At 46.2% G+C, this 24,709-nt stretch overlaps 1 protein-coding gene across 2 annotated transcripts in view; it reads left to right on the forward strand.

Moving 5' to 3' along the window:
• Tnfrsf17 (TNF receptor superfamily member 17) overlaps nt 1–24,709 on the forward strand; it is a 131,282-nt gene that overhangs the window by 102,912 nt on the left and 3,661 nt on the right. Inside the window, exons 2-4 of one of the 2 annotated variants that reach the window (XM_052759504.1) lie at nt 14,578–14,786; nt 22,453–22,580; nt 23,466–23,612. In XM_052759504.1, coding sequence (XP_052615464.1) covers nt 22,466–22,580; nt 23,466–23,612 — 262 coding nt within the window. In that variant the 5' untranslated portion in view covers nt 14,578–14,786; nt 22,453–22,465. The remainder of the gene's footprint in view (nt 1–14,577; nt 14,787–22,452; nt 22,581–23,465; nt 23,613–24,709) is intronic. The other variant, XM_052759503.1, reaches the window with a different exon arrangement.

Genomic DNA, 24,709 nt, shown 5'->3' on the forward strand with positions numbered 1-24,709 from the left:
GGGCACCAGATCTCATTACAGATGGTTGTGAGCCACCATGTGGTTGCTGGGAATTGAACTCAGGACCTCTGAAAGAGCAGCCAGTGCCCTTAACTGCTGAACCATCTCTCCAGCCCCTATATTTATTTTTAAAATGTGTGTGTGCATCCATGTGTGTATGTACATGCATGCATGCGTGCGTGCGTGCGTGCGTGCGTGTGTGTGTGAGTGCGTGCGTGTGCGTGCGTGCGTGCGTGCGTGCGTGTGTGTATGCATGCACGTGGGGAGGACAACTTGCAGAAGTTAGTTCTCTCCTTATAGCATCTTAATTCTGAGACTGAACTCTAGTTATCAGGCCTGGCAGCAAGTACCCTTAACTTCTGAACCATCTTGGCAGCCCAGTACTATATTCTTAAAACCTGTTAGATTTAGTTAGTGAATATTGTATTTAGGATATTAGCCTAAGAAAAATAGGCTTACTAGTCTCTTACTTTTCTTACCTCATTTTGGAATAAAGAATACACACATTTTGTGACCTATGGATAGCTTTAAAATCCACTTTCAGGCCGGGCGGTGGTGGCGCACGCCTTTAATCCCAGCACTTGGGAGGCAGAGCCAGGCGGATCTCTGTGAGTTTGAGGCCAGCCTGGTCTCCAAAGCGAGTTCCAGGAAAGGCGCAAAGCTACACAGAGAAACCCTGTCTCAAAAAAACAAAAACAAAAACAAACAAACAAACAAAAATCCACTTTCACAGTCATCTACCTGAGTCTGTATTTTTTTTTTAAGGGAGGTATTGGATATTTTCTGTGTCTTTAAATGTAATGTACTGTATTTATTTTGAAACAGGTTTCATGTGTCCCAAGATGGCCTCAAACTGAGGATGATCTTGAATTTCTGACCTTTTGCTTTTATGTCCGCCCACATGGCCAGGCCTGCTTTGTGCAGTGCAAAGGAGCCGACTCAGGACTGTGTGGGCACTAGGCAGACCCCCTACTGAGGTACACACTCAGTCCTTTAATTTTTTTAAATTTTTAAAAAAAATTTTTATTTTATATGCATTGGATATTTTGCCATGGATGTTGGGTCCTCCGGAACTGGAGTCACAGACGGCTCTGAGCTGCCATGTGGTTGCTGAGAGTAGAACCCTGGTCCTCTGGAAGAGCAGTCAGTGCTCTTAACCACTGAGCCATCTCTCTAGCATCCCACACTCAGTCCTTTAATTTTTTTGAAATTATTTACCTGAAAAATTTATTTGGGACCAAGTGTGGTGGTGGCATACTTCTTTAGTCTCAGCAGTTAAGAGGCAGAGGCAGGTGGATTTCTATGAGTTTGAGGCCAGTCTTGTCTACATATCAAGTTCCGGGTCAGCCAGGACTACATAGTGAGACCCTGTCTTTAAAAAGCAAACTAAAGAATACAGTTGGTCATTTTGAAACAAGGCCTTGCTGAGTAGTCCACCCTGATCTTTAAAAAATTTACTGTATTTACCGTGTGTGTGTGTGTGTGTGTGTGTGTGTGTGTGTGTGTGTGTGTGCATCCACACATGTGTGAGCATGGCGTGCACCTGCTGTAGCATGTGTGGAGCTTGGAGGATGATTTCAGGAGTTGGTCCACGCCTCCTCCCTTGCTGGTCTCCGTCACCAGGCAGCATTCTCCAGGCTAGTGGCCTGTGTTTCCCGCCAGTCTTCACCTCCCACCTCACTGTAAGAGTTTTGGGGTTGCAGATATGTGACTCTGCACGGGGCTTTTAGGGCTTTTTATATTGGTTCTTGAGGTTGAACTCAGGTCATCAGACTTGATGACGGATACATTTCCTGCCGAGTCATTTCCCACATCTGTTTGTTTTTGAGACAGGATCTCACTACAGAACTTGACTGGTCTGGAACGCATATAAGAAAGACTGGCCGGGTGGTGGTGGCGCACGCCTTTAATCCCAGCACTTGGGAGGCAGAGGCAGGCGGATCTTTGTGAGTTCGAGGCCAGTCTGGTCTCCAAAGCGAATTCCAGGAAAGGCGCAAAGCTACACAGAGAAACCCTGTCTCGAAAAAACCAAAAAAAAAAAAAAAAAAAAAAAAAGACTGGCCCTATCGCCTCTCGGCCTTTTGGCTAAGATCAAGTGTAGAAAGACTGGCCCTGAACTCATGCCACCCCCTGTCTTAGCCTTTGGAATTACAGGTGTACACGATGGTTCTCAGCCCGAGATACATACTGGAATACTGCTGTTTAATACTCCAGGACACAGAGAGATTGCCTGACGGTTAAGAGCACTCACTGTTCTATTCTCAGCATGTGTGTGTGTGTGTGTGTGTGTGTGTGTGTGTGTGTGTGAGCTCACAAGTGCCTGTAACTCCAGCTGGCCTCTGAGGGCACTCCTCACTCCACAGCATGTATGTACATAGACATATACACAAAGTTTTTAAAAATTAAAAAAAAAGCTATCAGGACTTGCTTGGAAACAGGTTTAGGAGTGTAGCTAGAAGTAATGAAAACACAAGCCTGGCCTTGGCTGGTCATTGGTGAGGGTGCGGATAGTAGGGGACGGGCTCATGTGGCTTTTGGGGACATTGATGATGGTGCTGTTTGAGTAGACCTGCTAGTCTTCTGCTCCCCTCTCAAAGGGCTGCTCTTTGTCACGAGATCAATGTTTCCACAAACTTTGAGTTTCACAGATCAGTAAATCTGATCTGGGTGAGGAAGTGTGGTGGCTAATTTTGGTTGTCAGTCTGACACCCTTAGAAGAGGGAACCTCAATTGAGGAATTGCTTTGGCCTATGGGCATGTTCTGGGAGGCATTATCTCGATTGGTAAGTGATGGAGGAGGCCCATCCCTCTGTGGGCGGTGCCACCGCTACTGGTGCTCTTGGGTTGTATGAAGGAGGTGAGCAAGCTGGGTGAGCAAGCCAGAACGCAGCCTTCCTCCTCGCTTCCGTTATTAGAGACTGTAACCTGTAAGGCAGATAAACCCTCTCCTCCCCTAAGCTGCTTCGGTCCACGTTTGGTCACAGCAACAGGGAGCAGACTAGAACAGAAATAAAGTTATTTGTCAATTTTCAGCCAGGCATGGTGGCTCATGTCTTTAATTCCAGCACTCGGGAGGAATTTGAGGCCAGCTTGGGCTACAATGGGAGATTTGTCTAAGAAAACAAAATAAAACATTTTTTCCTCATTATGCCAGACTGAAAGAAACACAGACCAAAAACTTCTGCTTATTTCCAGCCTTGTTTTAGAAAAGTGTGTGAATCCCAACACTGCTTTGGAGATTCTCAACACAGGCCTTCCAGGATGCAGCTAGTGCAACAGACACACGTGGCCTCCCTGTTTGCTCACCCTGAGGCTGCCTGAACAAAGGCCAGGGAAGGAAAGTCTGCGTGTCTGGCTGCTCTCACCGTCTTTCCTGCTGGTGTAACCCTGGCTGCTGCTGTGGTCAGAGTGCAGGATTTGGCTTGGTGGTGGTATATACCTATAATTCCAGGATTTGGGAGATGGAAGTAGAAGGATCAGGTGTTCAAGGTCAGCCTTGACTACCTATGGAGTCTGAGGTCAACCTGAGCTACACGAGACCTTGTCTCAAACAAACAAACAAGCCATGGGCGGGCAGCTCAGTTGGTAGTACAATATTGTAGAGCTGAGTACAAAACCCACGGCCTTGTGCATGCTGGGCAAACCCTCACTATTGGACTGTATCTCCAGCCCTGATTTATTAGTTTGTTAAAAAAAAAAAAACAAACAAAAAAACCAAAAAAACCAATCTTTTTTTTTTTTTTTTTTTTTGGTTTTTCGAGACAGGGTTTCTCTGTGTAGCTTTGCGCCTCTCCTGGAACTCACTTGGTAGCCCAGGCTGGCCTCGAACTCACAGAGATCCGCCTGGCTCTGCCTCCCGAGTGCTGGGATTAAAGGCGTGCGCCACCACCGCCCGGCCAAAAAACCAATCTTAAAGCCAGGCAGTGGTGGTGGCGCACGCCTTTAATCCCAGAATCTGGGAGTCAGAGGCAGGTGGATCTCTGTGAGTTTGAGGCCAGCCTGGTCTATAAAGCAAGTTCCAGGACAGCCAGGGCTACACAGAGAAACCCTGTGTAGAAGCCAGGGCTACACAGAGAAAACTTTTAACATTTCCGCCATCTGTGTGTGTGTGTGTGTGTGTGTCACAGTCTGTCCATCCGTGAGTGTACCACAGTGGGCATGTGCAGGTCAGAGAACAACTTGTGGGAGTTGGTTTTTCTCCTTCTATGTGGATTCTAGGGATTGAACTCAGGTGGTCAGGTCGGGCTTCGTGGCAAGTGACTTTACCTGCTGAGCCATCTTGCTGGCCCTTTTTACAGTGTTTCTCTGTGTAGACCTGGCCATTTTGGAACTTGATTTATAGACCAGGCTGGCCTCAAACACAGAGATCCACCTGCCTCTGCCTCCCGAGTGCTGGGATTAAAGGCATGCACTACCACTGCCTGGCTTATTTATTTATTTCTATTTTATGTTGTAAGGATATTTTGCCTGAATGCATGTCTGTGTACCATGTGTGTGCCTGGTGCCTGTGGAGGCCAGAAGAAGCCATTGGCTCCTCTGGAACAGGAGTTACAGGTGGTTGTGAGCGGCCATATGAGTGCTGAGAATCAAACCCAGGTCCTCAGAGCAGCCACTGCTCTGACCCATCTCCCCAGCCCCTCCACTTTATTTTGGGACAAATTCTGTCTGTGCTAGCTGGTTTTTATGTCAACTTGACACAAGCTAGAGTCATCTGAGAGGAGGGAACCTCAGTTGAGAAAAATGCCTCCAGAAGATCTCACTATAGGCAAGCCTGTTAGTAATTTTCTTTCTTTTTATTGTAATGTAGTCTGACTTTCTTGGAGCATCAGCCCCCAAATAACGACACAGAGACTTATTATTAATTATGAAAGCTTGGCTTTAGCTTAGGCTTTTCCCCAACTAGCTCTTATAACTTAATTAACCTGTTTTTGTTAATCTATGTTCTGTCACGTGGCTCTTTACCTCTCCTCTGTATCATATGTCCAACTTCTTCAGTGGCTCACTGGCATCTCTCACCTGCCTAGATTCATCTCCCCAGTCCTGCTCTCCGACCAGAAGTCCCACCTGTTCTCTCCTGCCTAGCTATTGGCCATTCAGCTCTTTATTAAACCAGTCACAGTGACACATCTTCACACAGTGTAAACAAATATTCCGAAACAGTTTGTCTGTTTTGAGACAGGGTCTCACATGTGACTCCTGGAACTCACTTGCCATGAACTCACAAAGATCTGCCTGACTCTGCCTCCTGAGTATTCGAGTACTAGGATTAGAGGCATGTGAAACCACACCTGGCTGGCATTTTCTTGATAAGTGTCTTAGTTAGGGTTTCTATTGCACCATAACCAAAGAGCAAGCTGGGGAGGAAAGGACTTAATAAGCTTACACTTCAGCATTGCTGTTCATCACTGAAGGAAGTCAGGACAGGAGCTCAAACAGGGTAGGATCCTGAAGGAGGAGCTGATGCAGAGGCCAGGGAAGGGTGCTGGTTACTGGCTTGCTTTTTTTTTTTTTTTTCTGAGACAGGGTTTCTCTGTGTAACTCTGGCTGTTCTGGAACTCACTCTGTAGACCAGGCTGTCCTCGAACTCACAGAGATCCGCCTGCCTCTGTCTCCCAAGTGCTGGGATCAAAGGTGTGTGCCACCACCCTAGGCTTTAAGCTTTCCTTTAGTTCCTTTTCACAAGTTGGAAACTTAGCTGGTGGGATCTTGCCCTGAGGTCACCACTCCCTTTATTCCATTTCTTAACCTATTTATCTCTTTGAACACAGGACTTAGCTCCATTCCACTTCCTGGTTCCCCTTTTCTCAGTCTGTACATTTTATATTTTCTATTTTCTCAGCTTGCTCCTTTTCATTATAAATCTTCATCAGAGCTACCACTAACAACCACATGACAGTCTATACTAGGCCATTTTGAGATTTCCTCTGCCAATGGAATTAATCCAAAACTCTTCACTTTAGCGTCAGGTAGACTTTTTGGACAATTGCAAAAAGCAGCCACATTCTTCACCAAAATATCCCAAGAACAATCTCTAGGCCACAAATGAACATTTTTCTCCTCTGAAACCTCTTGATCTGCACAGTTCAAATCATTATCAGCACCACTGTCTTCCATGCTCCTACTACTATGACCCATTAAGCACGGCTTAAAGCATTGCTCTGCTTTCCTAAAACAAAGTACCGAAGTTCAAATTCCTCCAGACTAATACATGGGCAGGCCCATTACAGCAATACCGCAGTCCCTGGTACCAACTTCTTTCTTTTTCTTTTCTTTCTTTCTTTTTTTGTTTTTTTGAGACAGGGTTTCTCTGTGTAACATCCCTAGATGTCCTGGAACCCACTCTGTAGACCAGGCTGTCCTAGAACTCACAGAGCTCTGCCTGCCTCTGCCTCCTTACTGCTGGGATTAAAGGTGTGCACCGCCACCACCTGACCCAACTTCTCTCTTCGTTAGGGTTTCTACTGCTGTGAAGAGACACCATGACCACTTATTATTAATTATGAATGCTCGGCCTTAACTTAGGCTTGTCCCCCACTAGTTCTTTTAACTTAATTTTTAAAAATAATTATTTATTTGTTTTATGTATATGAGTGCTTTGTTGACTTTATGCCAGAAGAGGGCATCAGATCCTACTGTAGATGGTTGTGCGCCACCATATGGTTGCTGGGAATTGAACTCAGAACCTCTAAGAAGAGCAGCCAGTGCTCTTAACCACCGAACCATCTCTCCAACCCCCTTTTAACTTAATTTAACCTGTTTCTACTCATCTACATTTTGCCTCAGGGCTTTTTACCTTTCTCTCATTCTGTATGTCCTACTTTCCTGCTTCATGTCTGGCTGGCTGGCCCCTGGCATCTCCTTGGCATCTCTTTTTCTTTCTCCTCAAAGCCAAAATTCCTCCCCCTACTTACTCTCCTTGCACAGAAGTCCCTTCTATACCTCCTTCCTTGCTATTGGCCATTCAGCTTTTTATTAGAGCAATCAGGTGTCTTAGGCAGGCAAGGTGAAGCAGTAACACATCTTTACATAGTTAAACAAATGCAAACATCATTCATTACATAGTTAAATACTCTGCAACATTTCTGGGTTCGTTAAGAAAGCAGGCTGAGCAAGCCAGTAAGCATCACTCTTCCATGTTCTCAGCATCAGCTCCTGCCTCCAGGTTACTGACTGACTTCCTTCAATGATGGACTACTATACAGTCCAAATAAGCCCTTTCCTCCCCAACTGGGTGTTTCATCACAGCAATAATAACCCTTTGATGCTCTCTGATTGGTCTGCTAGCTGGCCTGTGGACTTCAAACTTGTGTGTGTGTGCGTTTCCTATCTCTATTTCCCTTTTCCCTTAGAAGCACAGGGATTACAGATGCACCCTGCTTGGGCATGGTTCTGGGCACTAGAACCTAGGTCCCCACATGAGGGGTAGACACTTCTCCTCAGCCATCTCCCTGGTCCAGCCTCTGTTCTTTGAGACAGACTTGTTATGTAACCCAGCTGGCCTCAAATTCAACAATCCTCCACATGAGCCACCATGTCAAGGTTATAAACTATTAGTTAATTAAAAATAAAATACCTTTCCCTCCCCCAAATTCAAAACAGATTGTCCCCTGGGTATTCCTGGGGTAGTGTTAAGGAATCTTAAGAGGATATGAGGGTGCTGGAGAGATGACTCAGTGGTTAAGAGTACTGACTGCTCTTCCAGAGGATCTGGGTTCAATTCCAGCACCCACATGGCAGCTCACAACTGTCTGTAACTCCAGGATACAACACTCTCACACAGACATACATTCGGGCAAAATACCAATGCACACAAAATAAAAATAAATAAGTCATTTTAAAAACAGCAGGACATGATGTTCACCTTTCATGTCAGACACCATGGTCCTGAAGTCCGGGACAGGAAAGTGACACACTCAAGCCACACAGGAAACTATGAAGAAGGACTCTGAACTCTACCTGGGCAACTTCCCCCATCTTCTGGGCTTTTTGGCCATGGTGAGGGCAAAGAGTAGGATTCCCACATGATGTCTTTTGTCAGAATAATGGACTTGCTTAGACAGAGGCACAGGCTTGCTGGGGATATCAGACAGATAGAATGCATATGATTAATCCAGCCTGCTAATTCATTGAAGATAATGTAACAAAATGTATTGATTTCATCCTTATCATCATTTGTGTGTGAGTGCGTGCGTGCACATACCTGTGGATGTGCATGTGAGCATGCTCATGTGTGCATGAAGCAAGAGGAAGACATCAGTATCTTCCTTATTGCCTGGAGACAGCATCTCGTACTGAACCAGAGGCTTCCTGTTTTCCCTAGGCCAGCAAGCTCCCAGGTCTGCCTATTTCCACCCACTCTAACACTGGCATTACAGGCTTTTCCAGCCCTGCCCAGCTTTTTATGTGGGTGCTGGAGTTTCAAATTCAAGTGTTCACATTTGCAAAGCAAGGACTGTTACCAACTGAGCCATTTCTCCACTCCCTATTATTGTTGTTTTATTTTTAAAAATTTATTCATTTTATGAGTACGGGTGGTTTGTGTGCATGTGTGTTTGTGCATCATGTGCATGTCTGGGACCTGTGGAGGCCAGAAGTGGGCATCAGATCCAACTAGAGCTACAGATGATTGTGAGCTGCCATGTGGGTGCTGGGAACTGAACCCAGGTCCTCCGGTAGAGTAGCCGGTGCTCTTCACCACTGAGCCCTCTCTCCAACTGCCCCATCCCTGTAGTTGGAGTTTTCCTGCCTGGCCCACAGTCAGGGCAAATCTCTCTCACCTGCCAGTCCCACAGCCGTCAGACCCGACCAAGTAAACACAGAGACTTGTATTGGTTTCAAACTGTATGGCCATGGCAGGCTTCTTGCTAACTGTTCTTTCAGCTTAAATTAATCCAATTTTATAAATCTATACCTTGCCACATGGCTCGTGGCTTACCGGCATCTTCACATGCTGTTTCTCATCGTGGTGGCTGGCATTGTCTCTCTGACTCAGCCTTCCACTTCCCAGCTTTATTCTCCTCCTTGTCCCGCCTACACTTCCTGCCTAGCCAATGGCCAATCAGTGTTTTAATTATTGACTAATCAGCAACACATTTGACATACAGAACATCCCACAGCACATCCCCCATTGCTATTTTTGACATGAAATCTCATGTATCTCAGGCTGGCTTCTTACTTGTCAAGAATGACCTTGAACGTCTAATTCTCCTGCCTCCAGTTCTTGAGTTTTGGGATTCCAAGCATGTACTGCCACCTCCATGTATGCAGTGCAGAGGATTGAACCCAGAACCTTACATGCTGGGCAAGCGCCTCACTAACTGAGCCACATTCCTATCCCCTACACTTAAGTCTTTTCGATGTATTTATTTTTATGAGTGTGCGTGTGTCTGTGTGAGGTTTTGTATACTGTGTGCATTCATAGAGGCCAGAAAAGAGCATCAGATCCTCTAGAACTAGAGTTACAGGTGGATGTGAGCCACCATGTGGGTGCTGGGAACTGAATCCAGGTCCTTTGAAAGAACACCAAGTGCTCTTAACCACGGCACCATCTCTCTACCTCCCTTTCCCATTTTTTCATACAGTATATTTTGATTGTGTTTTTTCAACTCCTAGCACCCACAAGGCAGTTCCAGGGGATCTGGCCTCTGAGGGCACTGCATGCAAATGGTACACAGACCTACAGACAGACAAAAGACCTATACACACAAAATAAATAGAAAAAAATAAGCAAAAACAAAAACAAGGAACAGGAACACACACAAAAACTCCACACAAATGAAAATCAAAATAAACAAGTAAAAGACAAGAAATGTAAAAACAAAGCAAAAGCAGACAAAAAGTCTACAAAATACTATTGAGTTTGTTTTATGTTGGCCGACTCCTCCTGGGCGTGGGCCCACCCTGAAGAGTAGTTGATGTACCCGGTGAGACTCCATTGGAGAAAACAGATTTTTCCTCTGCCAGCAGGTATTAATTGCATATAGCTCTTTGTTTTAGGGGTAGGAGCCTGTGTCCATTTCTCCTTCTCAGTGCTGGGACCCTGTCTGGCTTGAACCTGTGCAGGCCATGTGCGTGCTGGCACAGTCTGTGTTCACATGTGCATCATCCCAGTTGTGTCTGAAAGACACTGTTTCTTTGGAGTCCTCCATCACCTCTGGCTCCTAGAATCTTTCTGTCTCTTCTTCCAAATAGATCCCTGAGCTTTGAGGGAAGCCAGACTCTACATTTTATTAAATAGTATGTATTAATCATTTTCTTCCCCATGGATATGTCACCAAAATATTTTAAGCCCTGATAATAGTGTTTTCTAGGTATTGCTTATGACCAAAGTAACACATAGCAGGAGACTGGCCTTTTCTGTGACCTGCCTTAGGGCTTTCCAACATCCAGGGTCTCCAGCACATTCCAGGGTCTCCAGCCTAGGGTATCTAATAAGATCTTGTCTCTGAAACCAATCAAATGAAAACAGTGGCTTGGGAGATGCTTACTTGTTAAAGTGCTTGTTTCAAAACAGTGAGAACCTGGGCTGCAAGAGCTCCGCAGGTGAAGGCTCTTGCTGGGACCCACACGGGGAAGGAGAGAAAGAAAGAACTCCCACAGTGTCTTCTGACCTCCGCATATGCACAAAATAATTAAGTGTGATACAAACACCACCAACAAAGCATGAGAAGCAGACTTTGCATCTTTGGCACCCTTGTAAGGAGGATGGTGGTAGTGACTGTCTGTAACCCCAATGCTGTCAGGAGGACACAGGCCAATTTAGTGAGCTCTATGTTCAGGGAGAGACCTTGTCTCAAAAAGGTAAGTAGTGTACACACACACCACACACACACACATACACCATACACATAGGCCACACATACCACACTCACATATACACACTACACACACTATATACACACACCAGTACACACCAACACACAGATACACCACACACCACACAGACACCATATACACACTCATACAGCACATACCACACACATCACATACATACTATACATACACACCACATAACACACACACCACAAATATATAGCCACACCACACACACACACACACACACACACACACACACACACACACACACACGCCCCATAGAGTGGGAAAAAAAAGGCAAGACTAAAATTCAGACAAGTTAGAAAGCAAACTCCTTTTCATGTGAAGACTTCCTCGTCCCACGGGTGAACAGTCCCACAGAGACTAACCTTAGGCACTGCTGCCACCAGGAGTTCAAATGAGTAAGTGTCTGTACTGAACCCATCTCTTCCTCAACACTCACTAAGTGGGTGATTCACAGGCTGTAAACATGGAGGGATTAGTCGTCACAAAGCTCCCTGTGTTCTAGTATGTAGTGTGTGTACCACAGCACATCCCCACCCCCCACCGATTGATTTCCTCCCTCCCTCCGCCTCTCTCTCTCTCTCCCTCCCTTCCTTCCTTCTTTCTTCTCTTCTTTTTTCCTGAGACAGGGTTTCTCTGTGTAGTCCTGGCTGTCCTGGATCTCACTCTGTAGACCAGGCTGGCTTCAAACTCACAGAGATCCACCTGCCTCTGCCTCCCGAGTGCTGGGACTAAAGGCGTGCACCACCACCACTGCCCAGCTGGCCGTTCTGTTTTTTTGTTTTTTATGACTTAGATATGGTTTGAGTGTGTCCCACAAGGTTCATGTGGTGGAAGTTTAGGAAGACATAAGGCCCCGTGGGACGTCCCTTGGTCAGTGGAGGTGTCCTTGGAAGGGATTAAGGTAGCTCTCCCTAGAGCCACAGTCAGTTAGTTCTCCAGAAGTTATTATAAAAGGCTGGCCCCTGCTGGGTGTGGGGGGCCCCTGCTGGGTGTGGGGGGCCCCTGCTGGGTGTGGGGGCCCCTGCTGGATGTGGGGGCTCCTGCTGGGTGTGGGGGGCCCCTGCTGGGTGTGGGGGCCCCTGCTGGGTGTGGGGGGCCCCTGCTGGGTGTGGGGGGCCCCTGCTGGGTGTGGGGGGCCCCTGCTGGGTGTGGGGGGCCCCTGCTGGGTGTGGGAGCCCCTGCTGGGTGTGGGGGCCCCTGCTGGGTGTGGGGGGCCCCTGCTGGGTGTGGGGGCCCCTGCTGGATGTGGGGGCTCCTGCTGGGTGTGGGGAGCCCCTGCTGGGTGTGGGGGGCCCCTGCTGGGTGTGGGGGGCCCCTGCTGGGTGTGGGAGCCCCTGCTGGGTGTGGGGGCCCCTGCTGGGTGTGGGGCACTTGCTTCTAATCCCAGCACTCAGGAGGCAGTAGCAGTCGGATCTCTGGGAGTTTGAGGTCAAGCTGGTCTACATAGAGAGATCTTGTCTCAAATACCACCCTCCCTGCCCAAAAAAAAGAGTGGCCCCAGACGGTCCTTGTTCTCTGCCTTCCATATGGAAAGTCCCTCCCTTCCACTGTCATACAACACACACCATCATCAGGCCCTGAGCAGATACACCTGTGCCATGCTCTTGACTTTTAGAATAGTAAGCTACACGAAGTAAGTAACCCCTTTCCTTCGAATTCCTTAGCCTCCAGTATTTGTGGACAGCAGCAGAAACACTGCTAATCTGAGGTTTGTTGTTCCCCTGGCTCAGCTGTCTGCGCTGCTGTGAAGAAACGCTATGATCCTTTCCAGACAGGCCTTTGGAAGCACCAGTGAAGACTCAGTTTGGGTTGTTAGCACTTCAAACATAAAAATAAAGTTCTTTACCACATTAACCAGTTGCTAATTGGTTTTTCCAGGGATGCATGAAATGTAGTGCACAGACGTCCTAAGGGAGATCAGTCCTCCAGTTTGCTTCTCAAGGTGGAGTGAAAAGTTAGTTTTGAGTTTTCCCCACAATGAGTGGGGCAGGAAGCAAAGACTAAGAGGAGACAGAAATTGGAAGATGGCAAGACAGAGCTCTTCCTGTAAGGGATGATGTACGTACCTGGGAGGCTGAGGCAGGAGGATCATGAGTTCAAAGCTAGCTATGTAGGAAGCCCCTGTCTCTAAAAACCACAAAGAATAAAGATTAAAAAAAGAAAGAAAGAACGACGAATTTCCTGGCTTCTTAGCTGAAAGTGCAACAGTAGAATCAGATTTTGAGATCCAGTTAAGTCCTGTGTTGTCCCCCAAAGGCTGGTGTGTTGGAGGTTCACTAAGACATAGGGCTAGGGGCTGGAGAGATGGCTAGGGGTTAAGAGCACTGACTGCTCTTCCAGAGGTCCTGAGTTCAATTCCCAGCAACCACATGGTGGCTCACAACCATCTGTAAAGACATCTGGTGCCCTCATCTGGCCTGCAGGGATACATGCAGGCAGAACACTGTATATGTAATAAATAAATCTTAAAAAAAAAAAAAAAAAAAAAGACATAGGGCTCCTCTGGAGGTCCCTTGGTCGGTGGAGACAGTCTTTGGAAGGGACTGAGGTAGCTCTCCTGAGCTGAGTCATTCTCCAGAATGTGAGTTAGTCCCTGGCCGTTCTCAGTGCTCCCTCACTTGGCTCTGGGGTGCTGTCCCTGGCCGTTCTCAGTGCTCCCTCACTTGGCTCTGGGGTGCTGTCCCTGGCCGTTCTCAGTGCTCCCTCACTTGGCTCTGGGGTGCTGTCCCTGGCCGTTCTCAGTGCTCCCTCACTTGGCCGTTCTCCCTCACCAAGACCTGAGAGCTGCAGCCTCACAGCCGACCAGCATCCCAGTAACCATGTCTCCTGTTTTGGGTCAGAGGAGCTTACTTTTCTGCTTAGCCTTATTAAGTTTCTTTGTGTGTGTGTTTTCGCGTGTACAGATACATGTGCATGTGTGTGTGCATGTGGAGGCCAGGGGGTGACTGATGTTAGGGTCTTCCTCAGTTTTTCTCCACATTTATTTGTTTATTTTTAATTTAATTAATTATTTTTTTCTTTTTGGTTTTTTGAGACAGGGTTTCTCTGTGTAGCTTTGGTGCCTTTCCTAGGATTTACTCTGTAGACCAGGCTGGCCTGGAACTCACACAGATCCACCTGCCTCTGCCTCCCGAGTGCTGGGATTAAAGGCGTGTGCCACCATGCCTTTAAAGTTTTTTTTTCTTAGAGATTTATCTTTAAATAATTTTAAAAATATTTTTTATTTTTAGAGATTTTTTTATGTGATGAGTGTTCTGCCTGTATTATGTATGTATACATATATGTATGTGTATGCATGCATGTATGTACAACAACACACACATGCAGTGTTAGCAGAGGCCAGAAGGGGTGACAGATCCCCGGGAACTGTAGTAACAGACACCTGTGATCCATTTCATGGGTGCTAGGAATTGAACCCAGGTCCTCTGGAAGAGCAGGCAGTGTTTTTAACAGCTGAGCCATCTCTCTAGTCCTCTTTAAAAATATTTTTAATTACATGTATGTATTTGGGTATGTGTATCTGAGTACAGGGTGCCCACAGAGGTCAGAGGCATTAGATCATCCTGGAGTTACAGGTGATTGTGAACTAGCCAATGTGAATGCTGGGAAACTAACTTGGTCTTCTGGAAGATAGCAAGTACTCTTGATCAGTAAGCCATTTCTCTATCCCCAGAGTCACACAGTTTTAAAAACAAGATCGATTTTTGTTTGTTTGTTTGTTTTTGTTTATTTTAGTTTGATTCGTCAGGATGATGATGTAATAAAATCACCCAAGGTCAGCTGCACCTGACCATTTCCAGCCTGGACAGAACAGAGGAGAACCCACTCCAGAACCATTCTCAAGTTCCACCTGCCTCTGCCTCACAAGTGCTGGAATTAAAGATGTGTGCCACCAACTCATGGCTACATAGCGTATTTTGAAACAATAATCATTGGCCACTAAGGTTAGTAACTGTCAGGTATGGTAGTACCCTGTAATCTTAGCACCCTGGAGAATATAGAAAGATCTCAAGTTCAAGACCAGGCTACGCTCCAGAGTGAGACTTCGTTTTGAAAAATCAAAAGCAGGATGGACTGTGGTGATACACCGATATCCCAGCACCCAGCAGGTTGAGGCAGGAGGATTGCCACACAAAGGCGGTAATCTATGGCTACACAGTACAATCCTGTCTCAAGAAAGCAAAGACTGAGCAGGAGGCCCAAGAAGATGGAATCCTGTGGTGGATTCCAGGGTGGCCTCAAACTTGGGATGCTTCTGCCTCAGCGTCCAGAGGACTGGCATTAAACACCTCTTTATGGGTCTGGGAAGAGGACTCAGCAGCTAAGAACACTTGCAGCTCTTGCAGAGGACCCCAGTTTGGGTGGCTCATAACCATCTGCAATTCCAGATCCAGAGGATTCAGTGTTCTCTCTAGGCCTCTGTGGGTACTCGCACACATGCACATATCCACACAAGACACATATAATTTTTAATTATTTTAAAACCTTTCTTTACGGGGTTGAGGAGACGGTTCAGTGGGTTAAGTCTTTGGGGTGGGAAGTGTGAGGACCCAAGTTCAGATTTTTAGAACACATATAAAGCCAGTGTGGTGGAGCACATCTGTAATTCCAGGGCTCCTGTAGTGGGATGGGAGGGGAGCAGGACAATTCCCAGAGGGTTTTACACCAGCCAGCCTGGCACACACAGCTACAGGCAAGAGACCGTGCTTCAAAAGGGAGGAGGTGAGTACTGACACCCAGGGTTGTTCCCTGACCTCCACACTTGTGCCACAGTACATGCACACCCACACTGCTTTGTGATACACACCAAAAACATTTCCAGGCACGACTTTTTGGTAGGTTGCTGCCCACAATTAACGAAGTCTCAAAAGAACCAAAGCCTTGGCCTCTGATGGACTGGTTAGCCTCTTCAGCTGGGCTTCAGAGAGCCTTGTGGGAATGGAGTTGGAGGAGAAGAAGTGGGTTAGGGTTGGAATCTAAGGTGGGGAGGGAGGGTTCTTAGCAGCCCAGCTGAGGGTCCTGCAATGTTAACACCCTCCAAGACCTTCCTCCCTCCTGTTTCTCAGATCTCAGCCTCTCCCTCCAAAGCCTTGCTTGCTTGTGGACTAATTGGGTCTGGAGCCAACTCCAGGCTGCCTCCTACTTTCTGGAGATTCCCTCTGAAGTTCAGTGACCCTGAACTCTAATTCTCAGCACCTTAGGAAGCACCACGTTCTATCAGCCCTTTAGAATTTCCCAAAGTGGCTTCATTTTGATCTCCCACATGCCCCTATTGTTCCTAATTAAGAGGGCAGCTGTACTGGGGCATTTGATTTATTTTAACCGCTGACTTCTCCCCTTCCTTCCCCTCCTGTAAACATCAGTCCCCACAGACAGCATGTTGAGAGCCACGTCTGTATCACCAGGAGATCTGATGGGCTGAGAAAACTCCTCCCCTCTGGTACCAATCACTGTCTTCTACGCACAAGACACTGGCAGGCACCATGGGACAACAGACAGTTCCTTTTAGATGTGCTTCCTACAACATGGAGTCTAAACATGAAAGTGGGGCTGCTGAGGGGGCCCAGTGGCACTTGCCACCAAACCCAAGGAGATGAATTCAGTCCCTGAAGCCCACAGAGTAAAAGGAGAGAGACTTCTGCAAGTTGTTCACTCATCTTCACACGCCTGTGGGGGGGCGGGTATGAGCGTGTACACACACACACACACACACACACACACACACACACTCTCAATCAGTGTAAAAATAACATTAATGTAATAGCCAGGCTTGAAGGCACAAGCCTATAACTTCATCTTGAGAGGCTGAGGCTTAGGAGTTGGGTTACAGAGTGAATTTGAGACTAGCTTGGGCTGCACAGTAACACCCAGTCTCCAAGAAACAAAAGCATATAAAGTACATGGAATCCTGAAATTGCCATCAAGGAGAAAACACAGGCTGAAGTGGAAAGTAGAAAGATGTGAGGGTGTAAGAAGAGACTCCAGTGTTAGTATGGTTCTCCAAGGAGCAGCTGCCAAGATGGAGTTGGACTGTGATGGGCTTATGGGAAGGAAATCCCCAAGAAGGATGAAGGGAAGGAGGCACCGAGGGGAAATAGTCTTCAGATCTCAATGCAGGTCTAACAGCAGTGAGGGGAAGGAGGGGAATTGGGTGGGAAGAGCCCCACACTGGGCAGGGAAATAGTGTTTGCCTCGTTTGTACAGGGTCTCAATTCCATGCTCAGCACTCACTGTCAAACAGATAGACGACAGACAGACAAGGTCCCTATTGATGTCACAGGCTTTTGTGAACATATCACCCTAAAGTCAACACCCTCAACATGTGGCTTCAGTTACCCAAGCAAGTGAATGACAGACACAACAGTTCTTTCTTATTTTATTTACCCTTGAATGTGTGTTTGTCTCTGTGTATCTATGTACACATGGAGGCAGCCACCCTCAGAGTCCAGAAGAAGGCATTGGGTGCTCTGGAGCTGGAGTTCCAGGTGGTTGTGAGCTGCCTGACAAGGTTGCTGAGAACTGAACTTGGGTTTTCTGAAGAGCTGTGAGCCATCTCTTCAGCCCCAACAACAGTGTTTTTATTCCATTTTAGTTAGGTTTACTATTGCTATGATGAAACATCACGACCAAAGCAATTTGGAGAGTGTCATAGTTAGGGTTTCTATCGCTGTGAAGAGACACCATGATCATGGCAACTCATAAAGAAAACATTTAACTGGGGCTGGCTTACAGTTCAGAGGTTCAGTCCATTATCATCATGGCAGAAAGCATGGCAGCATGCAGGTAGATATGGTGCTGGAGAAGTAGCTGAAAGTTCTACATCTGGATCTACAGGCAACAAGAAGACAGAGAGAGAGAGAGACAGAGAGAGACAGAGACAGAGAGACACACACACACACACACACAGACACACACACACACAGACACACACACACAGAAACACAGAGAGAGACTGGGCCTGGTTTAGGTATTTGAAACTTCAAAGCCTGCTCCCCAGTGACACACTTCTTTTAACAAGGCCACACCTCCTAATAGTGCCACTCCTTGGTGACCAAGCATTCAAGTCTATAAACCTTTGGGGGCCATTTCTATTCAAACCACCACAGGAAAGAAAGGTTTATTTCACTCATAATTGCATATAACAGTTCACCATCAAAAGCAGTGAGGGAGCCGGGCAGTGGTGGTGCACACCTTTAATCTCAGCACTCGGGAGGCAGAGACAGGTGGATCTCTGTGAGTTAGAGACCAGCCTGGTCTACGGAGCGAGATCCAGGATAGCCAGGGCTACACAGAGAAACCCTGTTTCAAAAAACCAAAACCAACAATAACAACAAGAAAGCAGTGAGGGCAGGAACCTGGAGTCACACGCTGATGCAGAGGCCATGGAGGGGAGCTGCTTACTGGCTTGTTCCCCATGGCTTGCTCAGCCTACTTTATTATAGAATCCAGGACACCAGTCCGGGGTGGCCCCACTTAAGAGTGGGCTGGGCCCTCCTCATCAATCACCAATAAAGAAAATGCTTTCTTTCTTTCCTTTTCTTTCTTTCTTTCTTTCTTTCTTTCTTTCTTTCTTTCTTTCTTTCTTTCTTTCTTTCTTTCTTTCTTTCTCTCTCTCTCTCTCTCTCTCTCTCTCTCCTTTCTTCTCTCTCTCTCTCTCTCTCTCTCTCTCTCTCTCTCTCTCTCTCTCTCTCTCTCTCTCTCTTCTAGACAGGGTTTCTCTGTAGACCAGGCTGTCCTCAAACTCAGAGATCCACCTGCCTCTGCTCCCGAGTGCTGGGATTAAAGGCGTGCACCGCCACCACTCGGCTACTTTCCACCTTATTCTTTTAGGACAGTGTCTCACTGAATTGGAAGCTCAACCTTAGAGTAAGGCTAGTTGGCCAGCCAGTGAGCCAGGGGATCTGGTGGTCTCTGTCACCAGGGTATGCTCCATGTCAGTTTTTTTTACATGGGTGCTGGGATTTGAACACAGGACTTTAGCTTACGCCTTTACCACTGAACCGTCTCCCTGGTCCCGTTGATCGTCATTCTTCTACACTCACATCCTATGTTTGCAAATGTGTTTTGAAACTCCACATTTCATTATGACCACTTCAACGTTATACAGTGCTCTAAAAACATAAAGAATGTAAAGAATAACAAAAATACAAGGGGAGGAAAACATAGTAAATCTCATTCTACTTAATAAGTAAAATACAATCAATAAAACAAATCAAGCCTCTTTGAACGTCGTGTGTCCCCTCCTCCCCCGACCCCCCACCCCCAGAAAGAATTGCTCTAAGAACTGGGCTTTGTCCTTCCCTACCTCATCTCGCTATGTAGTGAGACAAGCCTGGTCTTGAGGCCACAGCCTCCTCTCTCCATCTCCCAAGGACTGAGGTGCAGGTGTACATCCTCTGTAATCTCAGACATGGGAAGCTGAGGCAGGAAGATTGTCATGAGTTTGAGGCCAGCCTGGGTCACATAGTGAGTATGAGATCTTGTCTCAAAAATCAAAACACAAAAACAAACTGATAACAAACAAAACCAAATACAAACAAACCAGGGTTACACAGAGAAACTCCGTCTGAAAAAACCAAAACCAACCAACCAAACAAACAAAAATTAAAGTGATTCTAATTAGGTAACAAGGAAGAGGCTTTTACTGAGCCTATCCAGTCTGTCTGTCTTCTGTCCCTCTCTCCCTCTGGAACACTGCCCATCAGGGGCTGATCAGGCAGAAAACACAGCAGCCTCTCTGGACACATCAAAGGCTGATTGTTTTTAGGTACCTGAACTACCAACCGTTTTTCTTTTTTTTTTTTTTTTTTTTTTTTTTTTTTTTTTTTGGTTTTTCGAGACAGGGTTTCTCTGTGTAGCTTTGCGCCTTTTCCTGGAACTCACTTGGTAGCCCAGGCTGGCCTCGAACTCACAGAGATCCGCCTGGCTCTGCCTCCCGAGTGCTGGGATTAAAGGCGTGCGCCACCACCGCCCGGCCCACCAACCGTTTTTCTAACTGCTCATTAGCACTTTAAAAAATGTCAACAATGGAACACAGATTTCTTTTTGGCTTGTAGAAATGTATTAAAATTGATATTATTATTATTATTACTATTAGTATTAGTAGTAGTAGTTTTCTGAGACATAGCCCTGGCTGTCCTGGAACTTGATATGTAGACCAGGGCAGCCTTGAAATCACAGAGATCTGCTTGTCTGTCTCTTGAATGCTGAGATTAAAGGCATGTGCTACCATGCCATGTTGACATTTAAACTTAAAAAAAATTTATATATTTAATTTATGTATGTCTCTGTTTACGTATGTGTATGCTCGTGCATGTGCCAATGTGTCTGCAGGACAGGTGTCTTTTAGGATTCTTTACCATTCCTTTAAGAAAAGAACTCTCCCTTAGCTGAGGCTTGTGCTTTCTCAGCCCAGCTATGAACCCACATATTCCAGATGGAGCTATAATGTACATCCAACATCCAACTTGTTACATGGGTGCTGGGATTTCAGCTCTGCTTCTCATGATTGCCCAGAAAGTGCTCTTAACCACTGAGTCATTTTTCTAGGCTTTATATATAACATTTTGTCCCACATGGTATCCATCCAGGCTTGCAACAGGTAAGCCACACGAACCCTTAAATTTCTAGGATAAGGTATTGGTATGGATCCAATCATGTATGATTTATTTAGGTTTTTTGAGACAGGGTTTCTCTGTTTAGCCCTGGATGTCCTGGAACTCACTTTGCAGACCAGGCTGACTTCAAACTCACAGAACTCTACCTCCCAAGTGTTGGGATTAAAGGTATGTGCCACCACCGCCTCGCCCAATTATGTATTTTTTTTTTAATAAGCCAGTGTTAGCAAGGGCATTCTTTCTTTCTTTTTTTTTTCTTCTTCTTTTTTTTTTGGTTTTTCGAGACAGGGTTTCTCTGTGAAGCTTTGCTTTCCTGGAACTCACTTTGTAGACCAGGCTGGCCTCGAACTCACAGAGATCTGCCTGCCTCTGCCTCCCAAGTGCTGGGATTAATTTCTTTCTTTCTTTCTTTTTAAAATTTATTTAACTTTATTTTTTATGTGCATTGGTGTGAAGGTGTCAGATCCCCTAGAACTGGAGTTACAGACAGTTGTGAGCTGCCATGTGGGTCCTGGGAATTGAACCCAGGTCCTCTGGAAGAGCAGCCAATTCTCTTAATCACTGAGCCATCTCTCCAGCCCTCCCAATTATGTATTTTTTAAAAATATATTTATTTTTACTTTATGGTATGGGTGTTTTGCTCACGTGTATATGTGCACCATATATGTGCCTGGTGCCCATGAAGGACAGACGAGTGCATTGGACCCCCTGGAACTGGAGTTACAGATGGTTGTGAACCTCTACCTGGGTGCTGGATATCAAACCCAGGTCCTTTGGAAGAACAGCCAGTGCAACTGCTGAACCATTTCTTCAGCCCCTAATCATGTAATTTTATGACAAGGTTGCTATAGTGCAGTTCAGATAAGCCTTGAATTTACTACCTAATGCTTCTACATCCCAGGTAGCTGTGACTATAGGTTCATGGCACCATGCCCAGCTTCAATTTAAAAAGTTTTGAGCTGGGCGGTGGTGGCACATGCCTTTAATCCCAGCACTCGGGAGGCAGAGCCAGGTGGATCTCTGTGAGTTCGAGGCCAGCCTGGTCTATAGAGCGAGATCAAGGATAGGCACCAAAACTACACAGGGTTTTTTTGAGATAGGATCTTGCTATGTAGCCTAGGTTGGCTTTCCACTTGAGACCCTCTTGCCTCAGCCTTATATATGGTGAGATTATAGGCATGTACCATAAGGATACTCAATCTTGAATCCTTAACCCTGACATTACAGAATCATATGAGATATGACATATGTGCATAAGTCATCAATCCAAGTCTCTAAGCATTTTCTGGGGGATGGTAAAAGCTCATTTTTTTTCATGGATATATACTGGATTGCTGTTTTACTTTGTTTTTGAGACTAGGTCTCTCTATGTAGCCCTTGTAGATGAGGCTGGCCTCAGAGATTTGTCTGCCTCTCCTCCAGAGGGCTGGGATTAAAGGTGTGCACCAGCACGCCGGCTAAGATAGCTTTTGCTGTCATGACACAATGTCCCTGCTTTAACCATTGCCCCCAAGCACAGCTGGCAGTCATATCTGACTGGTCTCCCTGTCTTCCCTCCGGTCAGTCACTCCCACCTCCAGTTGCAGGCTGTAGTCTGCTTTCCCTAAGGACTTTGAGTAAAGGACACAGCTCTCACCTCGTCATCTCCTACGACGCAGTACAGCCCACCGACAGCTGGTCCACAAATGGCTACTGCACTTTCTGCTGGATGCCCTAGACTTGTCCACGTTGTGCAATTGTCACCTGGTGAGAAATTTCCTCTAAAAATAGGCAGTTTCTGTTTCAGGTACGGTTTTTTGTGATATACCCCCGCATTGCCCCACCCAAGCCTCTTAGACACCGAGGACCAGAGAGGCATTCAAACCCTTTGCCACAATACTTGCATCCCTCATAAGAACCAACAAAGTCGGGGTCATTCTTTCCCCTCAACACCCCTGACTGCTGTCCACAGGGAACTCTTGCTTCCCCTCGGCTCTGTCTCTGTTTCCTTCAGTGATCAAGGCCCCATGGCTCAGCAGTGCTTCCACAGTGAATATTTTGACAGTCTGCTGCATGCTTGCAAACCCTGCCACCTCCGGTGTTCCAACCCTCCTGTGCCCTGTCAGCCTTACTGCAACCCAAGTAAGTGAGACTCTTCCACAGCTGCTTCTTGGTGGGAAGCACTCTTGAGAGTGCCTGTCTGTCTACCAGAGAATAAATGTTATGGAGAAGGTGGGGAGTTTTGTTTTCCTGAATCAAACCCAGAAATCAAGCAATGATTTAAATGCCTCCTGGAGCAAAGGAATTATTCAGAAACAAACTCAATTTTATTCAGCACCAATGGTGATGAAGATTTCATCAGTTCTTAATTAAGTGGTATTTAGAATTTAAAAGTAAATGTTGGTGAAGCCAGGGATTAGTATATGTCTCTAATTCAGTCGTTCTCAACCTTCCTAGTGCTGCGACCCTTTAACACAGTTCCTCATGTTGTGGTGACCCCCAACCATAAGATTTTTTTGTTGCTACTTAATAACTGTAATTTTGCTACTGTTATGAATCATAATGTTAATATCTGATGTGACCCCTGTGAAAGGGTTATTCAACAACCCTAAGGGGTCTCGGACCACAGGTTGTGAGAACTGTGCAAATTTGAGGTTAGCCTGGACTACATAGTGAATTCCAGGGCAGCTTGGGCTAGAGTGAGAGCCTGTCTCAAAAACAACAAAAGGAGCCAAGCTGTAGATGGGTTGGTAGAATGCCTGGCTGGTGTGCACACAGCCCTGGCTCCGTCCCCAGCACTACATATCGTCATGCTGCGGCAGAGCCCAGCACTTACTCAGGAGGTGGACTCATCCATAGCCATTCTTGGTCAAGATCACCTGATCTACGAAGACTTTTTCTCAATAAACATCCCCACAAAGTAAAGTGTCATGAATATCCAACAGGGGAGTCGAGTGTTAGAAAGTACATACTGTATGTGCATACTGAGCTCTGGCCTCCTAGCTCTGTGATGTTCTTTTACTAAAGGTGTGACCGGCTCAATGAAAGGGACACACATTGTTCTCTGGACCTTCTTGGGCTTGACCTTGATTGTCTCTTTGGCACTTTTCACACTCATGTTCTTGCTGAGGAAGATGAACTCTGAAGCACTGAAGGGCAAACTTCAAAACTCAGGTCAGTTGGATGGTGACTCTTTGAAATCTATTTCTGTAGGGGTGGCTCTTCCAAGTTTCATTTCCTTTTCCTTTTTTAACTTTGACTTTTTTTGTTACAGCACTTTCAAATGTGTCAGTGGATACTTGAAATTTTGAGCTGGGTGTGGTAGCACTTGCCTGTCATCTTAGCACCTGGGTAGAGCAACCAGGAGGATCAAAGGCGTCAAGGTCACCCTCAGCTACATGTAGAGTTTGAGGTCAGCTTGGGCTACAGGAGACCATGTCTCAAAACAAAACATATAAAAACCCGCCAATCCCCCCCCCCCCCAAACAAACAAACAAACCAACAACAGAGAAATCCTGGCATTGACAGCTACTTTACAGGTCTCCTTCCAATGCTCATTCCCTGAGTTCTTCTCTTGGTAATTGGTCTTGAGGCTTCCTTGGTAAGTGTCTTTGACTGAAGTTAGCACACCGATGAGATACTCTGTTATCCCACATGAATGACCAGGCCTGGTACTCTCAGGCTGAGTGTTTTGGCAAGTTCCCTGGTCATGTTTTTAATAGTTATAAGCACGTGCATTTTACTATCCAAAATGCTAGAAATGAATAACCAGTTGCTCCTGGATTCACTAACCATCTCAAGAATAATTATTAGGCAACAGAGTGCCAGTCTCAGAGAAGTAAATGCTCCACCTGAGAATCTTAGGCTAAAAAGATTTTTATAGCACTCTTCCCTGTGATCTGATTCTCAGACACACAGCAGCCATTGACCTGTATGTGTCTTTTCTTAATTAACTTTTTTTTCTGTTGGTGTGTGTGGTGCATAAATGTGAGTGTGCTGTTGCTCATGAGGTCAGAGCAGGACATCAGGTATCTTCCTCTACTGCTCTTCACCTTATTGCCATGAGATAGGGTCTCTCAGTGGACCAGAAGCATGCTGTTGCGGCTATGATATCTAGCTCCCATCTCTGCCATTGGGAGGTTACATGATGAGGTTACAGGCATGTGCTTGTTATGAACGTGCCAGAGATTTAAACTCAGGTCCTCATGCTTGCAAGTTCTTATAGCACTAAGCCATCTTCCGAGCCCTTGTCCTGATTCTTTGTGCATTTG

Source organism: Peromyscus californicus, unplaced genomic scaffold, assembly GCF_007827085.1.
Source record: "Peromyscus californicus insignis strain IS unplaced genomic scaffold, ASM782708v3 Scaffold_3__1_contigs__length_106647218, whole genome shotgun sequence".
In the NCBI taxonomy this organism is placed as follows: domain Eukaryota; kingdom Metazoa; phylum Chordata; class Mammalia; order Rodentia; family Cricetidae; genus Peromyscus; species Peromyscus californicus.